Genomic DNA, 22,064 nt, shown 5'->3' with positions numbered 1-22,064 from the left:
CAGATGGTTTACAAGAACATGAAGTTCTACCAACAACCGGAAGGCAAGGACAGGATCCGATGGAGATGCACTAAGCGAGGATGCAGGGCTTTCTATTTCACAATCAATGGAGCGATAGTCAGATCTCAAGAGTTCCATAACCATGACGGAAATAAATATCTCGACTTCGACCAGGTTGCTTCGAAATACCGAATTATATAATAAACGGTTAAAATATTATCAGACGCGTTCGTTTACATAAAGGGTTGTCCCTAAAATACGTAACGCACACTTTAAATAGTTTTAATGTCACCCTTAACTATTGTCGCGCTATTTGGATTCATTGTTAAATCTCAACTAATTTTGCAACATCTCATTATATAATTCAATTAAATCTTAATAAATGTTTGTATTTTCTCAATAAGCTTTACAATCTGTTTTAAATTGCCATTTAACAAATGTATATCTGTTCAACATAGAGTTGCAATAAACATATATTTATTAATTGTAAATATAGCGATGTTTCTGCAACTAATATTAGTAATTTAAATATTAAACTTTGAGGATAGCCGGTCCGATAATTTCATTAAAAATAAAATATTAAGAAGAAAAATACATGAATGCATGGCGACCTCGATTTTTGTTTATATATTTAATTTTATTGTTTAAAAAAAGGTAGCCAGTGTAGTCATGCAAATTTAAAATACAGGCACGATAGAGGATCTATTTAACAACTCACTAATTAAAAACAAAAGTGCAATGGCCACTATTATTATTATTGCACTTTGAAATATATCTGTCGTTTTACATAATATATTACTTATAAGTGTTGCTTAGTGTGTGTATTAGTTAAACAAGCTGCTTTCGTCAAGTCAATAATGATAGAAAACAAGAATTCAGTATTTAGCGAAACACCCACCAAGCAACTTTTATAAGTCCATTACTAAGTGTTGTAAAGTCCTGTTTATAAAATATGATGAACTTCAAATTATATAGATATTATCCAAGGCAGCTTGAAGTGTAGTGATTTTGTCGTCTCCGCGCTTGTAGGATGTAGGAAAGTGAATTGTCTATGTAGCAATCCGTGTCCAATTGTTACGTGTTGCTTTTCCCGTGTGAGATTAATTTATTTGTTTAAATTTAATTAAACGACTGTACGAACATTTTAGATCATATCGAATTGACTCGCTTCGTTTCATTTCACGGTGGCAGTTATCTGCCACTTGCCTGCGTACGTATTCAATGGATACTATCCCAGGAGAGTAGATAATATTAGATTTGTATAATTAAGTCAAACCCTAATAGAATACTGGGATTAATATTTGATATAGATAAAAAAACTCTAATAGAAGGTCATTAACTAAAATAAATTATATGTACAGTCATAGGTGTACTTGACTTCTTTAATCCTATAATAATATTTAGTTTAAATTTTAGTAATTCGTTATTTTAAAGTATTTGTGATCTGATATCATACGTTATAAGAACATATGTGAACGTACCTCTACTATCGGATTTTAATTTGTATATCGTGTGAATTAAAAAATGTAACTATAATTAAAATATAAATAGAATATGTATAAAACTATTTGTTTTTCTATTTTGTTCAGTGTGTAGTGAGTACTTTACTTTACTTTACTGTTTGCCAAAGCATTTATCAAAGATCGTGATTCGTTTTCATTGATTAAATATTTCCGAAATATATTGTCATTAACAAAGAGATGTATGTATATCTAAATATCCAATGCTAACGCTACAGCTAAGAATATTTTTTAGTTCATCCGTTAAGGAGTTACTTTGAAAAGTTTCATTCTGCGTTGATTATTTGAATAGAGCCAACCCTGCAGTTTACACAATTATTACACATGTTTAAATAAATTTTGGCATATCTAATACAACAGGCCTGTAAATATTCCACAATTGGGTTAAGACTTTGTCTGCCTGTGAGAATAAAGTTTGGAGCTAATTCCACCAGTCTCCAATGCGCTTTGGTGGATTCACATGTGATAAAATTTCATTGAAAATAAACAGATGCAGGTTTTCTCAGGATGTTATCCTTTACCGCCGAGCTCGAGATGAATTTAAACCACAATTAAGCACATGGAATTTCAGTGGTGCTTGCCTGGGTTTGATCCCGTAATAATTGGTTAAGATGAACGCGTTCTAACTACTGGGTTCTATCTCGGTACGGCCATGTTGATAGAGCTGCTTCATATAAAAAGTCTTTGACACAGAATCAGTCAGATTATTATGAAAAAATTTTTTTTTTTTATAGTATCCACTTTGTAACTCACTACCGTTGTCGATCGCCGTTTCATTTAAACACAGGCAGGATTCTGGCAGGTTTTGTTAATATACTATAAACGATACATAACTTTTCAGTTTTTACTCTTACAGTGAAACTGATTCAGACTCGTCGAGGGTTTATGCTGCTTCTTCGGAATAATTACTCGTTTACAAGAAATTGTGTAACGAAAAGAAAAATAAGGTGGCGCTGTTCGGTTAGAAGATGTTCAGCCAGGATTCATACGGTCGATGGAAAGATAGTTCTGGCTTGCGAAAACCATAACCATCCGCCCAGGAATATTGATAAGATGTATCAAGCTAAATTAAATTCCAAGTGAAGTTATAAATTGTTTAGCTGATTTAAGAAGTACCTTTAAAGCTTTTTGTAAATAATGATAATGGGATGCGAAGCGTTTCTGCTAGATTATATTGCAGATATTGTTACGCAATGCTTGTATATCACATTAAATGTAGAAATATATGTTTTTACTTAGCGGGACGGCGTACGATTTAGTTATTTTATTATTATGTTTACTACCTTTTACATTTACTAAAAAAAAGGCCAATATTCTGTTTCATGAACAACTTTTAGCTTAAGAGTCATATTGAATCTTTATACAAATTAGTTCTGTAAGTAATCATTTGCCAAGTATTTGACAGACTAATTCAAAAATATAATATGTGACTGACCATTGATAATATATACATATATTGGTTCGATTAGTATTAGATACTTACAAAAAATATAAATTGTACTTTATAAAAAATAAAACATTTGCGATTTAAGACAACTGAAAATCAATTAGCTTGTATTACAAGATGTTTGCGACTTAAATAGTTTCTAAAACATGTTTCGTAAAATAATTATTTGTCATACGATTTTTTTGCCTAGTACCAGTAAACCACATATATTTTTAATTAATAAACTTTAACTTGAACATGTATGTATGTATGTCAACATAATATAAACGCTATTTTGTTACAGAGGATGCAGAAGTGTTCTTTCAGACGATCAAAGGCAGGCGTTTTTTGTTCATAAATGAATGCAAATTTCGACACAACGGCGTCCAGGGATGCAAGGTCAGGTGGCGGTGTGCTACTCACGAAAGGTTCCGTTGCAAGGCGAAGGTGCATACAATAGAGGACCAGATTGTTTTTATTTATAATGAACACATCACGGAAGACACGACGTAGAAAAAATATATATATATTACGGTGGTTGCTATTCGTTACAGGACTCTGTGTAGTCTGTGCGTCTGTCATGCATTTTTATCTACCATCTACCATTAATACTGCGGTACCACGTTCCTGGTTGAATTGTGAGTGAGTCAATGTTATTAAAGGTTCCAGGAACGTAACGTCTCAGATCCCGCGGGATTAACTGACCACGTAGTACCGTCATTGTTTATAGGCAAATATGATATACACATGTAGTATATAATACAACTACTTATTTGCATTTTCCACGTCGATCTCCTAATTTCGTCAATAATACTGTCTATTAATAAGATGTAGCGTATCTAGTTATCTTAATATACTTAGTATTAATTTGATAAATAAATGTAATGTAAAGTAAATATTGTTTTCCGTAATTTCTAAGAGTAAAGCTCATTTACTATAATATGGTGTCACCTAACTTTGCTTAAGTGGGAAGTGACTTGTATCATGATTTGGATCTGTCTGTACATGTATCTATATTTTTAATAAAATATTACTTTACGTCTTAATGTTGACTGTGAGCAATGTTTATTGAGTATTACCCTAAACTTTATTAAATAAAGATATCAAAGGAATATATCTTATTCACTGTCGAATATATAGTACCGATTTGTAACCTACGTACATGAGAAGCGGCGAAAAAAAACTCAGCAATTACGAGTAACAGCGTCTCGATTTCGTAATGTTCGCTGGTGGTTATCGGTTTTCACATGTGGTAAACAATAAATATCTTTTAATAGTCTTATGTAACACATTTGGCATACTCACACGTTTTATTTCATTAAAAAAATATTTATATTTATTTACCAATTCCTAAATTCTTATCAGTAATCTGTATTTAAATCTACAGTTCAAGTTCAACACGACGCTATTAATTATTATATACCTAATGCAATAAACATTTATTTACATAATAATAAATGCTCATAAAATAAAGTGTTTTTTTTTTTACATAAATTGAAAATAAATTTGAGATTATCAATTATTTTTTTGTACATTTTTAGATGACGTATATACTTTCATACTATCGAAACGAGGCAGAGAGATGATCAAAATAGGTGATTACACGTTTTGTAAGAAAAAGGAAACGAGTTTCAAGACAAGATGGGTTTGTTCCACTCATAACAACAAGGGATGCTGTGCTCTTCTCCACACGATAGACAATGAAATAGTCAAAGTCAACAATCACCACAATCATTCGCCGTGACTCAGATTTCGTGGACAAACATAATATGAAACTGAAAGAAACTTGAATATCGCCGGTTATCATTGTTCCCATTTATTTTATTTTTATACGCTCTTACTAACAAGCATTGTAATGTATATTTACAAAACATTTTGTCTTCTCTTTTCAAATAGAAAAATCATTTGTTATTATAAAGCACAAACTTTAAAAAAGTAGTAGTGCAAACATTAAACTACAAAATTTAACTTATATTGACTGTTAAGAAGGGTTACTTTATAACTAAAATACATTGTGATTAAGTGAGGCCGTAACATCGTAAGCATATGCAACGAGGGCTAAATCAACTTATTGATAACGGTTACGATAGTCTTTCGATTCTATCTCGATCTAAATTTGATCGAATCGCAACTGGACAGTTGGTGAATAGAATGGAAAACGGTTGAACAGTTTTCGATTCGATTACTATAATATGAAATTTTTTAAGTAAAATTGGTCGCGTTGTGTGCATCAAAGCAAATCTATAGAGTGACACTTTCTATAGAGTGTTGCTATATTTTTAACATTTTGTTTATCAAAACATATTTAATATTAGAATAAAATAAAGCGACTCCATTGTTAGCCAAGAGGATATTTAATGAATTTACTATTTCTAGGGACAAATCAAATAAATGCTCTATGATATAGAACAAATAGGTGACAAAACTAGTTTTATTTTAATACAAATAAAGAATGTTATCAATAGCAAAGTCGACACGTCGGAACCGGAATAATAAATTAAACTTCTGTAGGTTATGTGTAAAGGAAAGAAAAGAGTCAGCAATTGTCTAATAATTTGTTGTTTCTAGCTTAAAACAGGGTTACCTTTTAAAATTAATGTTAGAAGCTTATATACAATGCTCATAGGTCACCGGTTACTATATTATATTCAAGAAACAAAGAGTTTTGTTGGCGAAAAATGTAGAAAAATTTAAAGCCTTTCCAATCGACGAAGGTATAAATAAAACTAAGATTTACGTATTCCACACGATTTGCTAATTTTTCTCCTATTTTGTGCACTATAAATAGTTCTTGATGAATATAACTTTATTTAAAGACACATATCCACTTTAATTTTACTTTCAAAGTTCCGATAACAGCTTCGTCGAGGTTCTGACCGCCTTTTTCGCGAATCCATAAGGAATGTCACGTTTTTCAAAATTTTAAGTTTTACTCTGTCGGTAATGTATCGTCTTTATATACAGTTACAAAACGTCTCTATTTTCTACTTGGTTAATAAATTGTTTTATATAAACAGGTTTTAATATCTATCTTTTTTTTGTGTTACCTACTGAAAGAAACTACTAAATCTTTTCTTTACCTGGTAGGGCTTTGTGTAAGCCCGTCTGGACTCCACCTACTCATCATTTACTATATATTATATTATATATTACATGGTATTGAATGGTGAGTGAGCCAGAGTAATAACATGCATACTTAACATATTAGATTCAAAGGTTGGTGGCGTATTAGTGTTTTAAAAAATGATTAATGGTGATCGCCATATGGCCCATCCGCCAGTCCATATGTCCGCCATTACCGCCGACGGTTTTGCTTGTATGAAATGTAAAAGTCGGAAATAATATGTAAATATAAATAATAATACTTAATTTCTACTCCATAGTAAAATATGTGACGTCACGGCGTGGAAGGCTTCTTCTTAGTATCGATGGGTTTACATTCTGCGAGAAGAGCGTGTCTGGTCTGAAGAAGAGGTGGGTGTGCTCGACCCACAACCACAAACACTGTCGCGCTGTCGTACACACATACGAAGATCAGATCTTAAAGATGAACAACGAACATTGGCACCGTCGATAAAGATACTATTTTGATATTAAAAACCAATGCAACTGAAATTATATAACTTCTTTCAATTTCTTACCAAAGTTGTTCAATCTTAGTAAATGATTTTAACAAATTATGTACTCCTAACCAATTTCGGCAATAGCGGCTATTTTCAAGGAACTGCGCAACACATATCAGAGTGTTTTTTTTTTATGACATAGGTGGCAAACGAACGGGAGGCTCACCTGATGGAAAGTGACTACCACCGCCCATGGACATCTGCAACACCGGGGGTCTTGCAGGTGCGTTGCCGGCCTTTCAGGAAAGAGTACGCTCTTTTCTTGAAGGTTCCCAAGTCGTATCGGTGTACAAGTGTGTGTTCAAACACATGTAAATATATGTACTAATATTATAAAAGTAACTCTGTCTGTCGTTTGTCTGCTGTTACTCTTTCACGGCCACCTACGGAGCCGAATTTGAAGAGGTTTGGTATACAGTGAGCTTGAACCCCAAAGAGTGGCAACTAGTCTTGAATAAATTAAAGATTATTAAATTATTATTCCGTACTATCATATATATCAATATACACAATCCTCATAGTTGTAATGTTGCTAAATATATGTAATTGATAAAATGCATTTCACAAATGAGATTTTTATCACCAACGGCGATCTGGTCTGATTCAACGTTGCTGCTTCGTTGGTGGTGGTCATTCATATTATATCTATTTCAATTGATATGGTCTTGAATGACAAATTGTCCTTAGTTAATTCATCTGCTAGATTTTCTCACTAAATATTGTCCAGCAAAGCGTGTGTAAACCAGATGTAATGTCTAATATTTAATTTCTACCCCATAGTGAAATACGTGACATCACGGCGAGGCAAAACGCTTCTCAGTATCAATGGATTTACATTCTGTGCGCAGAGTACAGCCGGTGGAAAGACAAGATGGGTGTGTTCGACACACAACCACAAACATTGTCGAGCCGTTGTTCACACATACGAAGACCAGATCTTGAAGCTGAACAATGACCACTGCCATCAATAGCAATTAAGAAGAGAATGATAGACGTTGTATAGTTAAATCAAACTAGTTTCTTAATGAAATGCACATACGATTTTTTATTCGAGTTTTAATTGCGAAATTGACGCAAAAACAGCCCACGTGAGTTGGAGGCATTTCATTTTAGTTGAATCAATGTCATGTGCTATCATTAATGAAATCCATCTATCGATTGAGTAAAACTTGTGCAATGTATCAATATGTATATAGATTTAACGAAATCATTATGTGTTGTTTAAATATGAATGCGATATTAACCTGAAGTTCAAATTGAGTGACATAGCATTTATGTACTGTTCGTGTGCCTGAAATACAGTATGACGTGAGCAAATCAAATAACTATTTTTATATTCTGTTTTATTACTACTTTATTAAAACTAATCTAAAAAGGTAAAATTCCCTTATACATTTTTGTTGTTTTTGTACAACTACAAATTGCTGCGCAGCTAAATTAATAAAAACAGTTAAGCTGATGTCTACACGTAAGCTTAACTTTTTGGCTGTATTCGCGATTCTTACTAGTGCAGAAAGCAAACAGAATTTTATAGGGATAAATTAAAACACGATTCTGAAAAAAAATAAAAAGTAAGTAAAAGGTTAAAAAAAGGAACCCAGACCCTGAAAAGAAGAGAAGTTAGAAGAAAACAATGGACACTCCTTGACTTCACCATAAAAACAAGACGTGATAAGTGTATAAGATAAGTTCAAAGATAGATTTGACTGCGCTGTTCCTACATGTAACGTTTGTAGTTAGTTTTAATTTAGGTTCATAAAAATAAATAGGTTTGTAATAGATATATATATATATATATATATTGTTTTGTTAATTCAAAAACCTTAAAATAAATATATTCGCTGTTTTCCTTATATGTCATAGTTTTACGCAGTGAGTGGTCAATGCATATTCATTCAATTGACAAAATGTTTTTTTTTTTTTCAGTGTTATGTGAATTTGTCGAGTCAAGGAAGACTGGGAGGATGATGATCAGAGCTGAGGGTTACCTATTCAGTAAGAGGAAAACACTAAGCAAGTATAAGCAACGTTGGATATGCGCGACGCACGTGTTCAGAGGATGCACAGCCAGTCTGTACACAATCGACGATCAAATTGTTAATTTGAGAAATTATCACAATCACTAAATAAGTTTAACTGATCATATCAACTAACGGCCTCACCTACTTTGTATAAAATTGTGTGAGTTTAATAGAACAGTGATGATTGCCTTTTCGTCATTATTGATTTGTCATTTCAAAGCCGTTAGTCTTTATATAAATAGACATTTTTGTAACCTATAAACAACTTGAACGATTGAGGTCACATTCTTATTGTAAATCTATTTTGTCGAGATAATGGTTCACAGATATATAAGGCTAACAAATAGGTATATTTACCAATATTCATGTTCCACTATATATGCTGGCTTAACACAAACACAAACTCCACCCAATAGATGGCGCTGTTTCGAGTCTATGGTCACGATTTTATCATTTTAAATGTCACTTAAATTAAATATATATAATAAATATATGTGGTGTTAGTATATAAGAAAGATATTCTAGTCATACTGTGCTATACTTCACAAACGTTTCCTGATATGGAAAGTACAAAAAACATTAATATATTGTCTGTTCTACTAGTAGGAAATGTTTATTATAAATAATAAATGTATAATCGAATTATGTTATTGTTTTTATAGATAAGTTCATCATGTTATGTAATCGTTATATACTTTGTTTAAAGTACTATTCTGTATAAAATCACTTACACACTTACACTACATTCATGAGCGTATAATTTATATGGAGAATTATCAATTGCTAGAACTTGCTACCGAATTGTTTTGTCTTTACCTAATTACATATAGGTAATTATGAAAGTCATTGTCACTTATAACTATTTGACATTATGAGGTAACATTCTGAGTTGAGTTCCGAATTGGTTTTCACAGAATAGTTTTACAGATAAAAAAACTTTGTCATTCTCGTACAAAAAAATAGACTTGGTCAGCTGTTTGTAATAGTTTATAGCATACTAGCTGTGCCCGCGACTTCGTGCGCGTTTGAATTTAATAAAAAAGCGTGAATTTATTATTATTTTACCTATAATTCTAAAATAAAAGTAGCCTAAGTTACTTCTTATTACATCAGGTATCTGCCAGTGAAAGTCCCATCAAAATCGGTCCAGCCGTTCCAGAGATTAGCCGGAATAAACAAACAGACAGACAGACAAAAAAATATTTAGGTATATGTACTGTGTATACATACATATGCATTTAGTAAAACGCGGTTATTTTAATATTACAAATAGACACTCCAATTTTATTATATGTATAGATAAGTAAGTAAGTGTAACATTATTATTATAAGTATTAAAAGACAATGTCACATATTTGTATGGTACCTGAGTAATGAATGAGCTTATTCTCTCTATTCGTACGAAAAGTATAAACGCGAAAGTCCTTTTCTATGTTATTTCCACGCGCAGCGATAGAGCTACAAATGTTATGAATCGTTGCTCATATTTAATATAAAGAGAACACTTATTTACTACAAAAGGTGAAATAACTAGATATTTTAATACTATTTTTGTAAAATCATTCCGTTTATTTTGTTGAAATAATTATAGGTTTTATGTTAACTTAACTGACGAAATTAGTATGTCAAATAATCGCTGTTTCTGAATTGAGTATTTAAAATTAGGTAAATGTTCTATCACCGTTTATAAGTGAATATTATTAAACTTTTATGAATATTCTCATTTTATTATATAACAATAACAATAACATGAGCCGAAATGGCCCAGTGGTTAGAACGCGTGCATCTTAACCGATGATTTCGGGTTCAAACCCAGGCAGGCACCACTGAATTTTCATGTGCTTAATTTGTGTTTATAATTCACCTCGTGCTCGGCGGTGAAGGAAAACATCGTGAGGAAACCTGCATGTGTCTAATTTCAACGAAATTCTGCCACATGTCTATTCCGCCAACCCGCATTGGAGCAGCGTGGTGAAATATGCTCCAAACCTTCTCCTCAAAGGGAGAGGAGCCCTTTATCCCAGCAGTGGGAAAATTTACAGGCTGCTAATGCTTATTATATAACACAAGAAGTTGATCGTGTATAAATGTTTAACGAATTATTTTATTTACATATCATATCTACTTATGTATAAGCATTATAATATTTAAATGTAAACAATTATATTATATAAATTAGTGTTAGGATATAAACAAACCAAAGCGAAGCAGAATATACATATGTATAAAGTAACAACCACACCTAAGCCAAGTGCTGTAACTGTATCAGATATGAGAGAATTCGTGCTGTCAACTTTTGTCGTTTAGCTTGTCGTTGGTGTGTGTGTGTGTGTATTTTTGAAATTGATATTAATACGATAAATATTATGTATACATTAAATATAACATTTAAGAAATTATGTGCAATATATTTAATATAATAATAAAAATATTTCTTGTCTTTATGAAATTAAATTTAAAAAATAATAACATCTTGTGTCTTAATCATTTTTAATATCTTTATGTCCACTCGTAATCTTTATAGATTATAAATATTCCAATAGCGCTTGTGTTGCCAAGCCAGGTACAAGATAAAATATATGTTGGGTAATAAGATGAGATACCAAATTTATGGGCCTTGTGATTTAGTTGCCGAACCTGGATCTTTTATTTGCTTAAAATATATAAAATCAATTGTAGAACTAACTTCATTGTCGTGAAACTTCTTTGAAACTTCTTTCATCGCTAAGAATAAAATTTTGAGTCTCGCATCCTTTTCACTCCTGTAACGTGTACTTAGTGCGTTTCAAATCTGATTATTTACTTAGAGTTACGGCTTTGTGCAAGCCCGTCTGAGTAGGTGCCACCCACTCATCATATATATACTAACATATAATCCAAACAGTATTATTAGATATTTAGTATTCCTGTGTTCCGGTTTGAAGGGTGAGTAAGCCAGTGTAAATACACGCACAAGGGATATAACATCTCAGTTCCCAAGGTTGGTGGCGCATTGGTGATACGAGGAAGGATTCATATTTCTCAAAGTATCAAGTAGTGACCATTTACCAAATGGTAGTTTATTGTGTATTATAGTTTCTTGGTATTCTTTAGCTTATATTGGAGAGTTAAATTAATTCACACATTTCAGATTGTATTTTAACGTTTTGTTCAATAATAATAATCAGTTCATTAAATATTTCATATTTTAGTGAGTCTTATAAAGACGAAAAGAGGGAAGACGAATATAAAAGTAGGAGAACACACATTCTACTTGAAACCAGGAAATTATAAATCGAACAAGAGGAGATGGTGCTGCACACAGAACAAGTATTGTAGGGCTTGCCTTCATATTGTCGATAACAAAATAGTCGCTATATACAACGATCACAACCATGAGAAAAAATAAATCATTAATTGAAATTATTCAAAAGTTTTATTACACATTTTCGCTCAAAGGAAACCATTTTTTTACCATACATTATTACGGAAATGTCGAGAGCATAATAAAATATTTATGCATATTACCATTGTTAAATTTATCCATATCTTTTGAGTTTGGCAATAAATTTAACATTATCGTTGATATTTTTTATTTATTATAATGATAACAATCTTTAAGGCTTTAATCGTCAATCACACACACAAACGTTGCCCTAAATTCACACGAAAGATTCCCAACAAGCAAAAATGTGTTGTTTATATATTTTACTAATATATGTATATGTTTTGAACCATTTGGATTGTTTTCAGTAAATAACTCTTTAGCATTCGACATAGACATGAAACTTTTGGGATTGTAAAGTTTACTTAAAATAACGGAAAATATAAACATACTTGCGGTTACCTGTAAAAAAAAATTCTCTTCTCAATGTTGGCTGGAACAGATGTTTTAATGGCATAAGGTCGCCCTTAGATACTTTATTGTTTTTTTTAGTCAAATTTATTCCTTGTATGATCAGAGAGATTTTTAAGAATAATTTCAGTCATACTAAATCTTAGACGTATTTACAGCGATACTGGTGACGTCTGAGCAAGGTTATACCATAATCCACTACAAAGGTTTCAAGTTCATCAGGAGGTCGTATGTCGCGAAACTTACGAAACGAATAAGATGGGAATGTTCGTTCTACAGCCGCCAACGATGCCAGGCCCGAATACACACGATAGATGATCAAATAGTCTTATTGGAAAACGTACATTGTCATAAGCCGGTTATATACAACAGTGTGATCGGCAAAGTTTTGTCTTTGCCTGAAAACGACGAATAGTCTTTTTTAAACCTCTCCACTTATTTTTCGTGGTCAAATTATGAGGCTGTTACGAATAGTGATGTTTTTCAAGAGATTTTATTGCTTAAAGGCGTCTTTGGTTTAGTCGTTATACGGTGTTCTTGTACATGATTTTTTTATAATTTGTGTTAATTAATATAATATTATTGATTTAACTCAAATAATATGTTTAATAAATATAGCGGAAATTGTTATTCTACTTTGATATTAATAAATAATGATTTTAAGTTAGATAGTATTACTTTTTTATTATGTTCGATTTATAAAAGTTTTTTTTAATTCACTTATTGAGATAGTGTATCATCCAAACTCAGTCTACATGACAAATCAAACGAGTTCAAACTCGCTCCGTGTCACTATATTTTTTTTTATGGTATAGCTCGGGTGACAATCATATGGGCCACCTGATGGTAAGTGGTCACCACCGCCCATAGACGATGGCGCTGTAACAAATTTTAGCCTTTCACTACACCTTATGTTGGCTGGCTTATGTTGACTGGCTCACTCACCCTTCAAACCGGAAGAACACAACAATACTGATTACTGTTGTTTGGCGGTACAATATTGATGAGTAGGATTAAGGCGGTACCTACCCAGACGGGCGTTCCTCACTTATACCATTTCGGTTAAATCTTTGTCATTGGAAGTTTTTTTTTTACGTTTATGTAGAACAGTGCAATTATGATCGGGTCATAATAGAGGTCACTTTGATAATTGCATTTCGCTCATCAAACCCTTTCATTTAATACGTATAATATAGGAGGTACTGTGAAAATGATAAATCGCCATTTTGCGACGTCATTAGCTGTAGAACAACGTCACGTCAGTTATCGCATTCCGCTTATCAATCCCTTTCAATTATAATACCCATATCATATTATGGGTGTTGCGGTCGCCATTTATGGGAATCTGCCATATTGTAATTAAAATTACGTAATCATGCACAGTCACGAGAAATTTTAGTTGAAACGGGAACTAGGAGGTAGTTTTAATTGGACAGGAGAATCTATAATAAAATATAGAAAATAATGTAATTGCAACGACGGATTGAAGGATTTCGGCCCCTAGGATAAAAAAAAACAAACGTGTTTTTATTGTGTTAATTAGTCCCTTAGGAACTCAAAAATGATTTCCCAAAAGATTTACTTTGAATGATGGCCTAGGCATTAGCGGTTATAGGCAAAATTATAGGAAGGATAAATATCTTATCAACTATTACTCTCTCTGTGTATTTGAAACTAATTTATTATAATATCTTACTAAAGTTGGTACTGGTATAACCTTGAATATTTTTGCAGCAACTTTCGTGACGTCACAGAGAGGTAACACATTGATCAGTTTAGAAGGATATACATTTTACAATAAGAAGAAGGTGGCAGGCCTAGACATAAAGAAGAGGTGGGTCTGTTCAACACACTTCTGCAGAGGATGCAAAGCCGTTATCTACACCATCGACGACATCATCGTTAGCGTTAAAAATGAACATAACCACCAACCGACATCGAATCAAATGAAATTGTTTCATTTTTTTGGAAAATAGAAAAAAATCTTATATTATTTGACTAAATTAAAAAATACACGTGTTTGTTTATGAATATTATAATTTATATCATTGTTATACTTTCTATATACTTCTAAATCTTGTAAAATATTATGTTGACAACACGTCATATATATATATATATATTGTTTTGTTGCTAGTTTTAATGTGTAAGTTGAAGCTATTTGGTCAGTTACACATGTAGATATTGTTAATTAATTATTGGATTGAAATATATTAATTTTCTGAAATGAAACTTGTCTTCGTATATCCAAAGAATATTCTTAAATGAATCTTTGTATTTTACATACATTTGTATATAAAAAACTTGCATATCGTCACCCTAAAGAGAAACTTAATACTGATATTAAATTAGTACTAAATACTATGCTTTTTGACAGTACGACTTATAACGTCTAAAAGAGGTAAGCCGATGGTATTGGTCGATGGGTATAAGTTTTCAAAGATCAATGATAGCAGGCGAGTTTCGAGTATCAGAACAAGATGGTTGTGTTCCGTAGGGTCGGTGTTTCAATACTCAGCTGAAGTTTTGACGAATGACGAAAATATACTAATAGTGTGCAACAGTGTTCATACCCACCCACCGCAATAAAATTACTAGTACAATACTGGATTAATTAATGTCAATGGTATTTATACCACTATTTGGTATTATAGATTTGTCAGTTAAGGTAATGAACAAAAACTATCGCAAGAATTTACAAGAGTAAGCCTCGTCATTGTTGGGAAAGGACTATTAAAAGTGACTTGGAACACATTCCAATAATCTTCCCCAATGCTTCTCAAGGGCAAGTGGACGTGTAGCAGAACCTCATCAAACACATTTAGGTTTCTCCGTGATGTCTTACTTAGTCGACGAGCACGAGATTAATAAGTTGATGCTTGGTTGGATTTGAGTTAGTTGAACTGGCGGTTTGTACTTAATATTTGTTTTATCTGCGCTACGGTTTCTTATTATAAGGCAAAGAATAGGCCTTCTGATAGCTTCCCATCGCTGCACTTTATTTCTTATAGTACCTCAAAAGACTTGCTATGTTATAATCTACATATATATCCTTTCACCATTTGAAACATGCGCTAGATCCAAGGCGGTAAGTTCATAGTTATAAGGTTTAGTTTTTCTTAATTAGAGCAATGAGATCTTATAATACCATGAAGTTATATTCGTTTTAGTTAAATGGATGTTTTTGTAAAAGTCACTATAAATAAATTGCATAAATTGAACGTTTAATAGGGGCGGATAACAACTAACTCTATAAATATATATTATATTTATATATTAAATTAAACGTTCTAATTACAAATTTGTCTTCACAGTTTTTGGTAAAAGAACATATTAGGTATATCTGTTTGATTAATGTGAAGTTTTATTTACATAAGAATTATCGTAAATGTATATTTTAAATATATAACTTTAATGGTTGAACATTTCGAATAGAATAAATCGCATTGTTAATATTATTATATTTGTCTCACTTTTTTTTTCGTAGAGTCCTTGGCAAGGCAAGGAAAGGTCTTATGTGGACTTCCTAATTTTTCGATATTTTCAGTTAACAAGGAAGGTCGGGTACAAACATATATTAAACGATAGATTTGTTAATTGTATGAAATTACTTAAACATTATTGCAAAAATGTCATTTATTCTATAGAAGATTAAATTATGTACCATAAATTAACACCAGCACATATATACCCATAGATATCTAGATATATACTTCTTTTATAAAAGCGACCTGCAAACCTTATATTTTAATTCAAATTATTAAATTTGGGTGCGATTAAACTTAAAAAGTAAAAAAAAAATTTTAATATAAGTGTTACGTCTATTGGTAATATTTTGACGCAAAAAGGTTTCACTATCACGTGTTGCTATTAAGTTACACATGGTATATACTTTTTAAAATATAAGTATCATTAATGTCCACTTTTGTTAACAGCAGCAGTATTCGTAAAGTCCATACGTGGGAACACCATGGTGAGACTCGATGGGTACACGTTCTCGTATAAAAAGGACTACAAAGGAAAAGGTATAAAGAAGCGGTGGGTCTGTTCCACGAACTACTGCTTGGGATGCAAGGCTGTCATTTATACAATCGGTAACGTCATTGTCAACGTCAAAAACGAACACAACCACGATATAAAAGAGAAGAAGAAGAACTACAAGAAAGCAAGTTATGGGTGAGCTGGTGCCAAGATTAACAGAGGAGAAAACGTGGTCATCTTGGTTCTGTAGGTTAAATAATATTATCTGCCTCAAATAAATAAATACTATGTACATTTATGTATAGTAATAAATTAGTATATCTATATGTCACAAAGCACGGATGGGTTCCGGTTTAAATTTCTTTGTTGGTTTAAGAATATATTATTCCAATGAAGGTTGAGCCAATTGTTTAAATATGTTAAAAAAAAATGCCAGTTTCTATTTCTATAAGTTTTTGTGTTAAAAATAATCATATGTGATTAACATCAAATGTTTTTTTAAAGATATGTATTTACTAATCATAAAATTACTCCACTGTTAAAACCGTTCCATGTAAATTCGATATAACAGTCTACAATTTTATTAGCGATAATTGGAATGCAATTATTTATTTAGTCATACGAATATGTTCATGTAAATTTTAATATACTTTTTTTTTTAATTTTCTAAATAAAGATTAATTCACATTTATGTTTTTGTACATTTCTAATTTTTACAAAAAATCTTTGGTTGCGATGAAATCAAAGGGTTGTTCTTAAAAGTACATTTATAATGCTTCTGATGAGTCACTTCTAAATCGTATACCGAGCACACTTTTTTATTATTATTTTTACAACTATTAATAATAGTAGTACAACTGTTTTTGAATAATCTTTTCTACTTCTTAAGTTTTTAATATAGCTTGGATTTTAACAGCGATCACACAGTTTTTATTCCTTCTGTGAGTTTTATCGACCATTCTTAATGGCTTGTGCTTGTAAGTTGACTTTTTACCGGGTAGGCATATGGCTCCACTCCACCTGATAGTAACTGGTAGTGGAGTTCAAACGCGAAGACGGCCAGTACATTCGGGGAGAATGAACTGCACTAGTCGTCCTCGACATGCCAGCCCGCAAGATGCTTCTTCACGCCTCGTTTGAAGGAACCCAAGATATAAGAGGACCACAATTGTGCTGGACTGTGAACGCGAATAAAATCTGAATCTTATATAAATCCTATCTTACCTCAAACTAAACTAAGCGTGTGCAAGAAATACGTACTCCAGTATATCAAAGATTTAAAATTCCGTTATGTAGTTTATTCTATTGTAATTTTTTCTGTATAAAATCACAGTATTGTAACTAAAATATCGTTATTATTTATAGATATACCATCGTATACGATCCAAACGTCACTGCGAGGCAATCCGATAATATCCGTGAAGGGATTTCGTTTCTCACGAAGGTATACGATGCCGAACCGCATAAAAGTCCGTTGGCGCTGCTCCACACACCACAGCCTGGGATGCAAAGCCACACTTTTCACCGTCAATGATGTAGTTGTTTTGTTAAATAATAACCATAATCATAAACCGATTAAATCTTAAGCACCAGTCATAGTGTTAACACCTTATGTGAACATATCACATACATATATCACCCGAAAACTTTTTTGTTTGTACTGCTGTGATTGAATTTGAAAAGTTAGCCAGTATAAAAAAACGAAATAGCGACATCTTAAGATTCATGTATCGACAGTGTGAGGAAAATTTCCTAGGGCGTACAAGTTACAGGTGGAGGTGACAACGTTGGTCGCTCCATTTACCTATCTTACGTATAAATGGTTGTTACGATTATATCTGTTTGACATTAATAACCTTGAAAGTTGGCACATATATTGTATTCTGAAGCAAAGGATTTTTATACTTTGTTGTAACCGCCATTAAGTCACTGCAGCACTGCATCAATGGATACCTACATGTTTAGTCTATTCAAACCACAAGAGGACAAAAGTCAAATTAAAATTTGTTTATCTTTTTTCCTGCTTCGATTGGAATAAGCTATAGATCTATCCACTTATGGAGAGGCACTCCACGTTAAATACGCTCGTACTTACAAGATAAGCGGGCGTTAGACGATTAATACAAGATTAAAGACAGCAATAAAATAAACAAATAAGAAAACATTTGTAATAATTTAATTTGAATTTATGAATTTATTTCTCAACAATAATCTCGCAATCGTGAAGTAAAAATTGCAATTGTTTCTTCAACGATGGCTGTACCTCCTCGATTCAAATATTTATAAACACAAAACAAATAGCTTGAAAAGATTAAACCAGCTCGGCTAGAACGAATCTAACCTATATAAAAAAAGTTACCAACCTATGTTTACGAGTTATTCTACTTCCCGAACCGGTTATAGGTTTGCCTTCAATTAAATCTGTAAAATGCTAATGAGTCAGTGAACTCCGATATAAGTGTGACCTGTCAATTTATTACTAATTTTATCACAAACCTTTAGATAACTATACCTGACTCTGCTAACATTATTTCCCTTAGAAATTTATTCTTAATGTATAAATGTCAATTATTTCTATTTATTATTAGTATAGGATAAAACTTGCCAAATATTTTTTCCAAATATACTTAATACTAGTCAATCATTTGATCGTTAAGCGCTTCGAAGCGCAATCTGTGGTCGTTTAATGTTTCTACGACAGATAATAAGGATGATCTGTGATAAGGCGTTAGCGGTTGATTTTAACTACTAATTCCCTTGTAAAGCGCTGTTAGCTGTATTTATAGCGCTGGATAATATGTGTTAATTATTAAGAATATTGAAATGGGTATCAAATATTCACTAATTTATCGCTCATGATCATAATTATCAATTATGTATGATATAGTTATATAGTCAATTGAAATGCTACAATTTGAGGCCGAAATGAAAATTTTTTTAGAGGACGCTATTTTATTTTGTGGAACATGTAGGGGGACGGGGTGGGTCAATACTAGCTTAATCCCAAGTTTGTGGGTTTGCCGCCCTTGTCCCCCGGCTGACACCTGGAATCTGGAAAAAGGGGTGAAAACACATTTTTCACGATATCTTGGACACTATCAATCTTACAAAAAATTTGTAAAGACATATTTTGTAGCAAATCGATTTGCCTACAATTATGTCTAAGTGACTTTTTGTTATAAATCCAAAATTTAAAATTTATGAGCGAAAAAGTGAAAAAACATTCCTTTTTTGCGTAATACAAAATAAAATTGCGTCCTCTAAAAAATGTTCAGCCCATGTAACATTTCCATGGACTAATACTATACGGAGTATGAAAGAACGTATTAATAGCTAATGTAAAAAAACAAGGAATTGTATAAATTATAGCAGCTAGTTTAAATATGGATATAAATGTTTCAATTCGCAATATAATATTTCGAATATTTAACGAATAAGTTGTGATCTTCTTAGTCATTAGTTAGATAATTTTTTAATACAACGAAAAGCGTTGACCACTTGGATTTAATTGGGTATGCTTAGTAGTGTAATCACTGTTAATTAGTCACTGTCAATGATTAAAGTTTTTTCATGATTAGCCTTTCAGAAAGAGGTCGTTAATATATTATAACCTTTTATATTAGAAACAAACATTTAAACTGCATAACCAATAACTAATATCACTTTAACCTTAATATAATATAATAATTATAATCAATTAACTTTCATGTAAATCTGTGATTATTAAAGTTACGCATAATATATTAAACGATTTAATTTTAAATTTATGAATTCGATTTTTTCTGATCATGAAATATGTTTTTTTTTTAATTTTAATTTTTTTTTTAATATGGAACACTGATATGACTACGATTTAGTTTCAGTTATTCCGCCTTACGAAATGACGACGTCGGTTCGCGGAAAGCCGCTAATAGCAATCGAAGGCTATCGATTTACAAAGGAAAACAAGCCAAGGAAAAAATATTGCAATCGCTCGAAATATAGATGGCGCTGTTGTTCGCACGAGAGTATGAAGTGTAAAGCCTACCTGTACACGAACGACGAACAGATCGTTTTCCTAAATAACGAACATAAACACCCACCTACATACGAAGTTGTTAAGAAAAAATTTCCCGCCCGAGTTTTTTTTGCGCAAAGCACAGGCGACAGATAGTCGAATGTTTTGTTATAATTTTAAAATTATATATTACCGTTTTGTTTAAATGTAATAAGTACGTATATTTGATTGTTTTATGTAAGTTATTATTATTATTTGTTTTTTTTTTTAAATAATGTAATGTGTTTTTGGTATATTTTTACCCGCGTTGGTAATAAGACCTGTCGTATAATGCGATGGCAAATGGCACTTCGCTTTCTTGTGCCTCCGCTGCTCTGAACGCCCTTTTGTGGGTGGCGAGCATAATTCGTAACTAATAAAAATAAGTGTATATTATAATAACAAGAAAAATATATTTATTTTATTGACGAAACTAACTGTATATTTTTTTTCATGCTTATTAATATTAAATTCATTTTTATAAACATAACTTTCGATTCGTATGTGTCGATCGGCCAAAGTTTTTTTTACAATCAGGTTTGTGGCTTAGTTTTTCTAATGATTTTATTTAACAACAAATTAAAAAGTAATTCGGTATATATATCGTTGAATATTTAAATTGAATCATGTTTTATTATTCCAGGGGCCTCATTTTACTATTCAAAAACGGGTAGTCAACGACTTAAAGTAGGGGATTACTCATTCCGGTTGCAGCCTCCAAGAAGACAGACCCAGCTTAAGAAGAGATGGCTATGTGCTACAAACAGCTGGCTAGGATGTAAGGCCTTAGTGATGACCATAGATGAAGAAATTGTCGTTTTAAGAAACGACCATAACCATTGACATTGTAACCATATATGGTTCCTCAATCCTTCTGTGTGAGCATAATCATAAAGACTGATTTACAAAATGGCGACTACCAGTCAACATTTTTTAGTATTGGTGACGTCATTTTTATATTAAATATATATATATATATATATATATATATATTTGCATTTATATTGTAGTTTCTTATATATATATTTATTTATGTTAACGAGTTATTTAAGCAATCATGTTTTTTTTTTAAGTTTATGTTTATAGAAATTATGTTTCTTAATGAACATTTCGATGATTATTTATTAGATTAGATTATTAGTTTTTTTATTTATTCCATTCAATTTTTTTCATCAGCTTACAACCTCGCGATATAGATTAAAATGTAACGGCAAATACAATTTTACGATGATTTATACATTTAAATATCTATTTATTTTAAATATATGACAAAAAAACATTTTCAAAATAACTAGTATACGAATAATGAATTACATGTGCGTACAAGTTTTAATTAAAAAGTAATGTCAGAAACAATTATATGTAATTAAACAATTATAGGTATTGAGATAAATGTTCTGATGCCTTAATAAATTTATCAAAATTAAAATCAAAATATAATTTATTCAAGTAGGCTTTTACAAGCACTTTTGAATCGTCATTTTACAGAACTGTATTAAACGTAAAGCTACCACCGGTTCTGAATGTAGATTCCACCCAGAAGAACCGTCAAGAAACTCAGTAGTTACTCTTTTTCAACATTTAAAATACTAAGTTATGTTAGTTAAATACAATTATATATG

General features: G+C 31.7%; 1 protein-coding gene across 9 annotated transcripts in view; it reads left to right on the top strand.

Annotated features, from left to right (window-relative positions):
• The window catches only part of LOC125067160 (modifier of mdg4), a 335,555-nt gene that overhangs the window by 160,078 nt on the left and 153,413 nt on the right, over positions 1-22,064 (top strand). The window contains exon 5 of one of the 9 annotated variants that reach the window (XM_047675572.1): positions 20,270-20,579. The exons of 7 other annotated variants lie outside the window; for them this stretch is intronic. In XM_047675572.1, the coding sequence (XP_047531528.1) occupies positions 20,270-20,559 (290 nt within the window). In that variant the 3' untranslated portion in view covers positions 20,560-20,579. Of the gene's footprint in view, positions 1-20,263; positions 20,580-22,064 lie in introns of those variants that run through there. One more of the 9 variants, XM_047675565.1, reaches the window with a different exon arrangement.

Source organism: Vanessa atalanta, chromosome 11, assembly GCF_905147765.1.
Source record: "Vanessa atalanta chromosome 11, ilVanAtal1.2, whole genome shotgun sequence".
In the NCBI taxonomy this organism is placed as follows: Eukaryota; Metazoa; Arthropoda; class Insecta; order Lepidoptera; family Nymphalidae; genus Vanessa; species Vanessa atalanta.
This window is presented reverse-complemented; position numbering and strand designations above follow the sequence as displayed.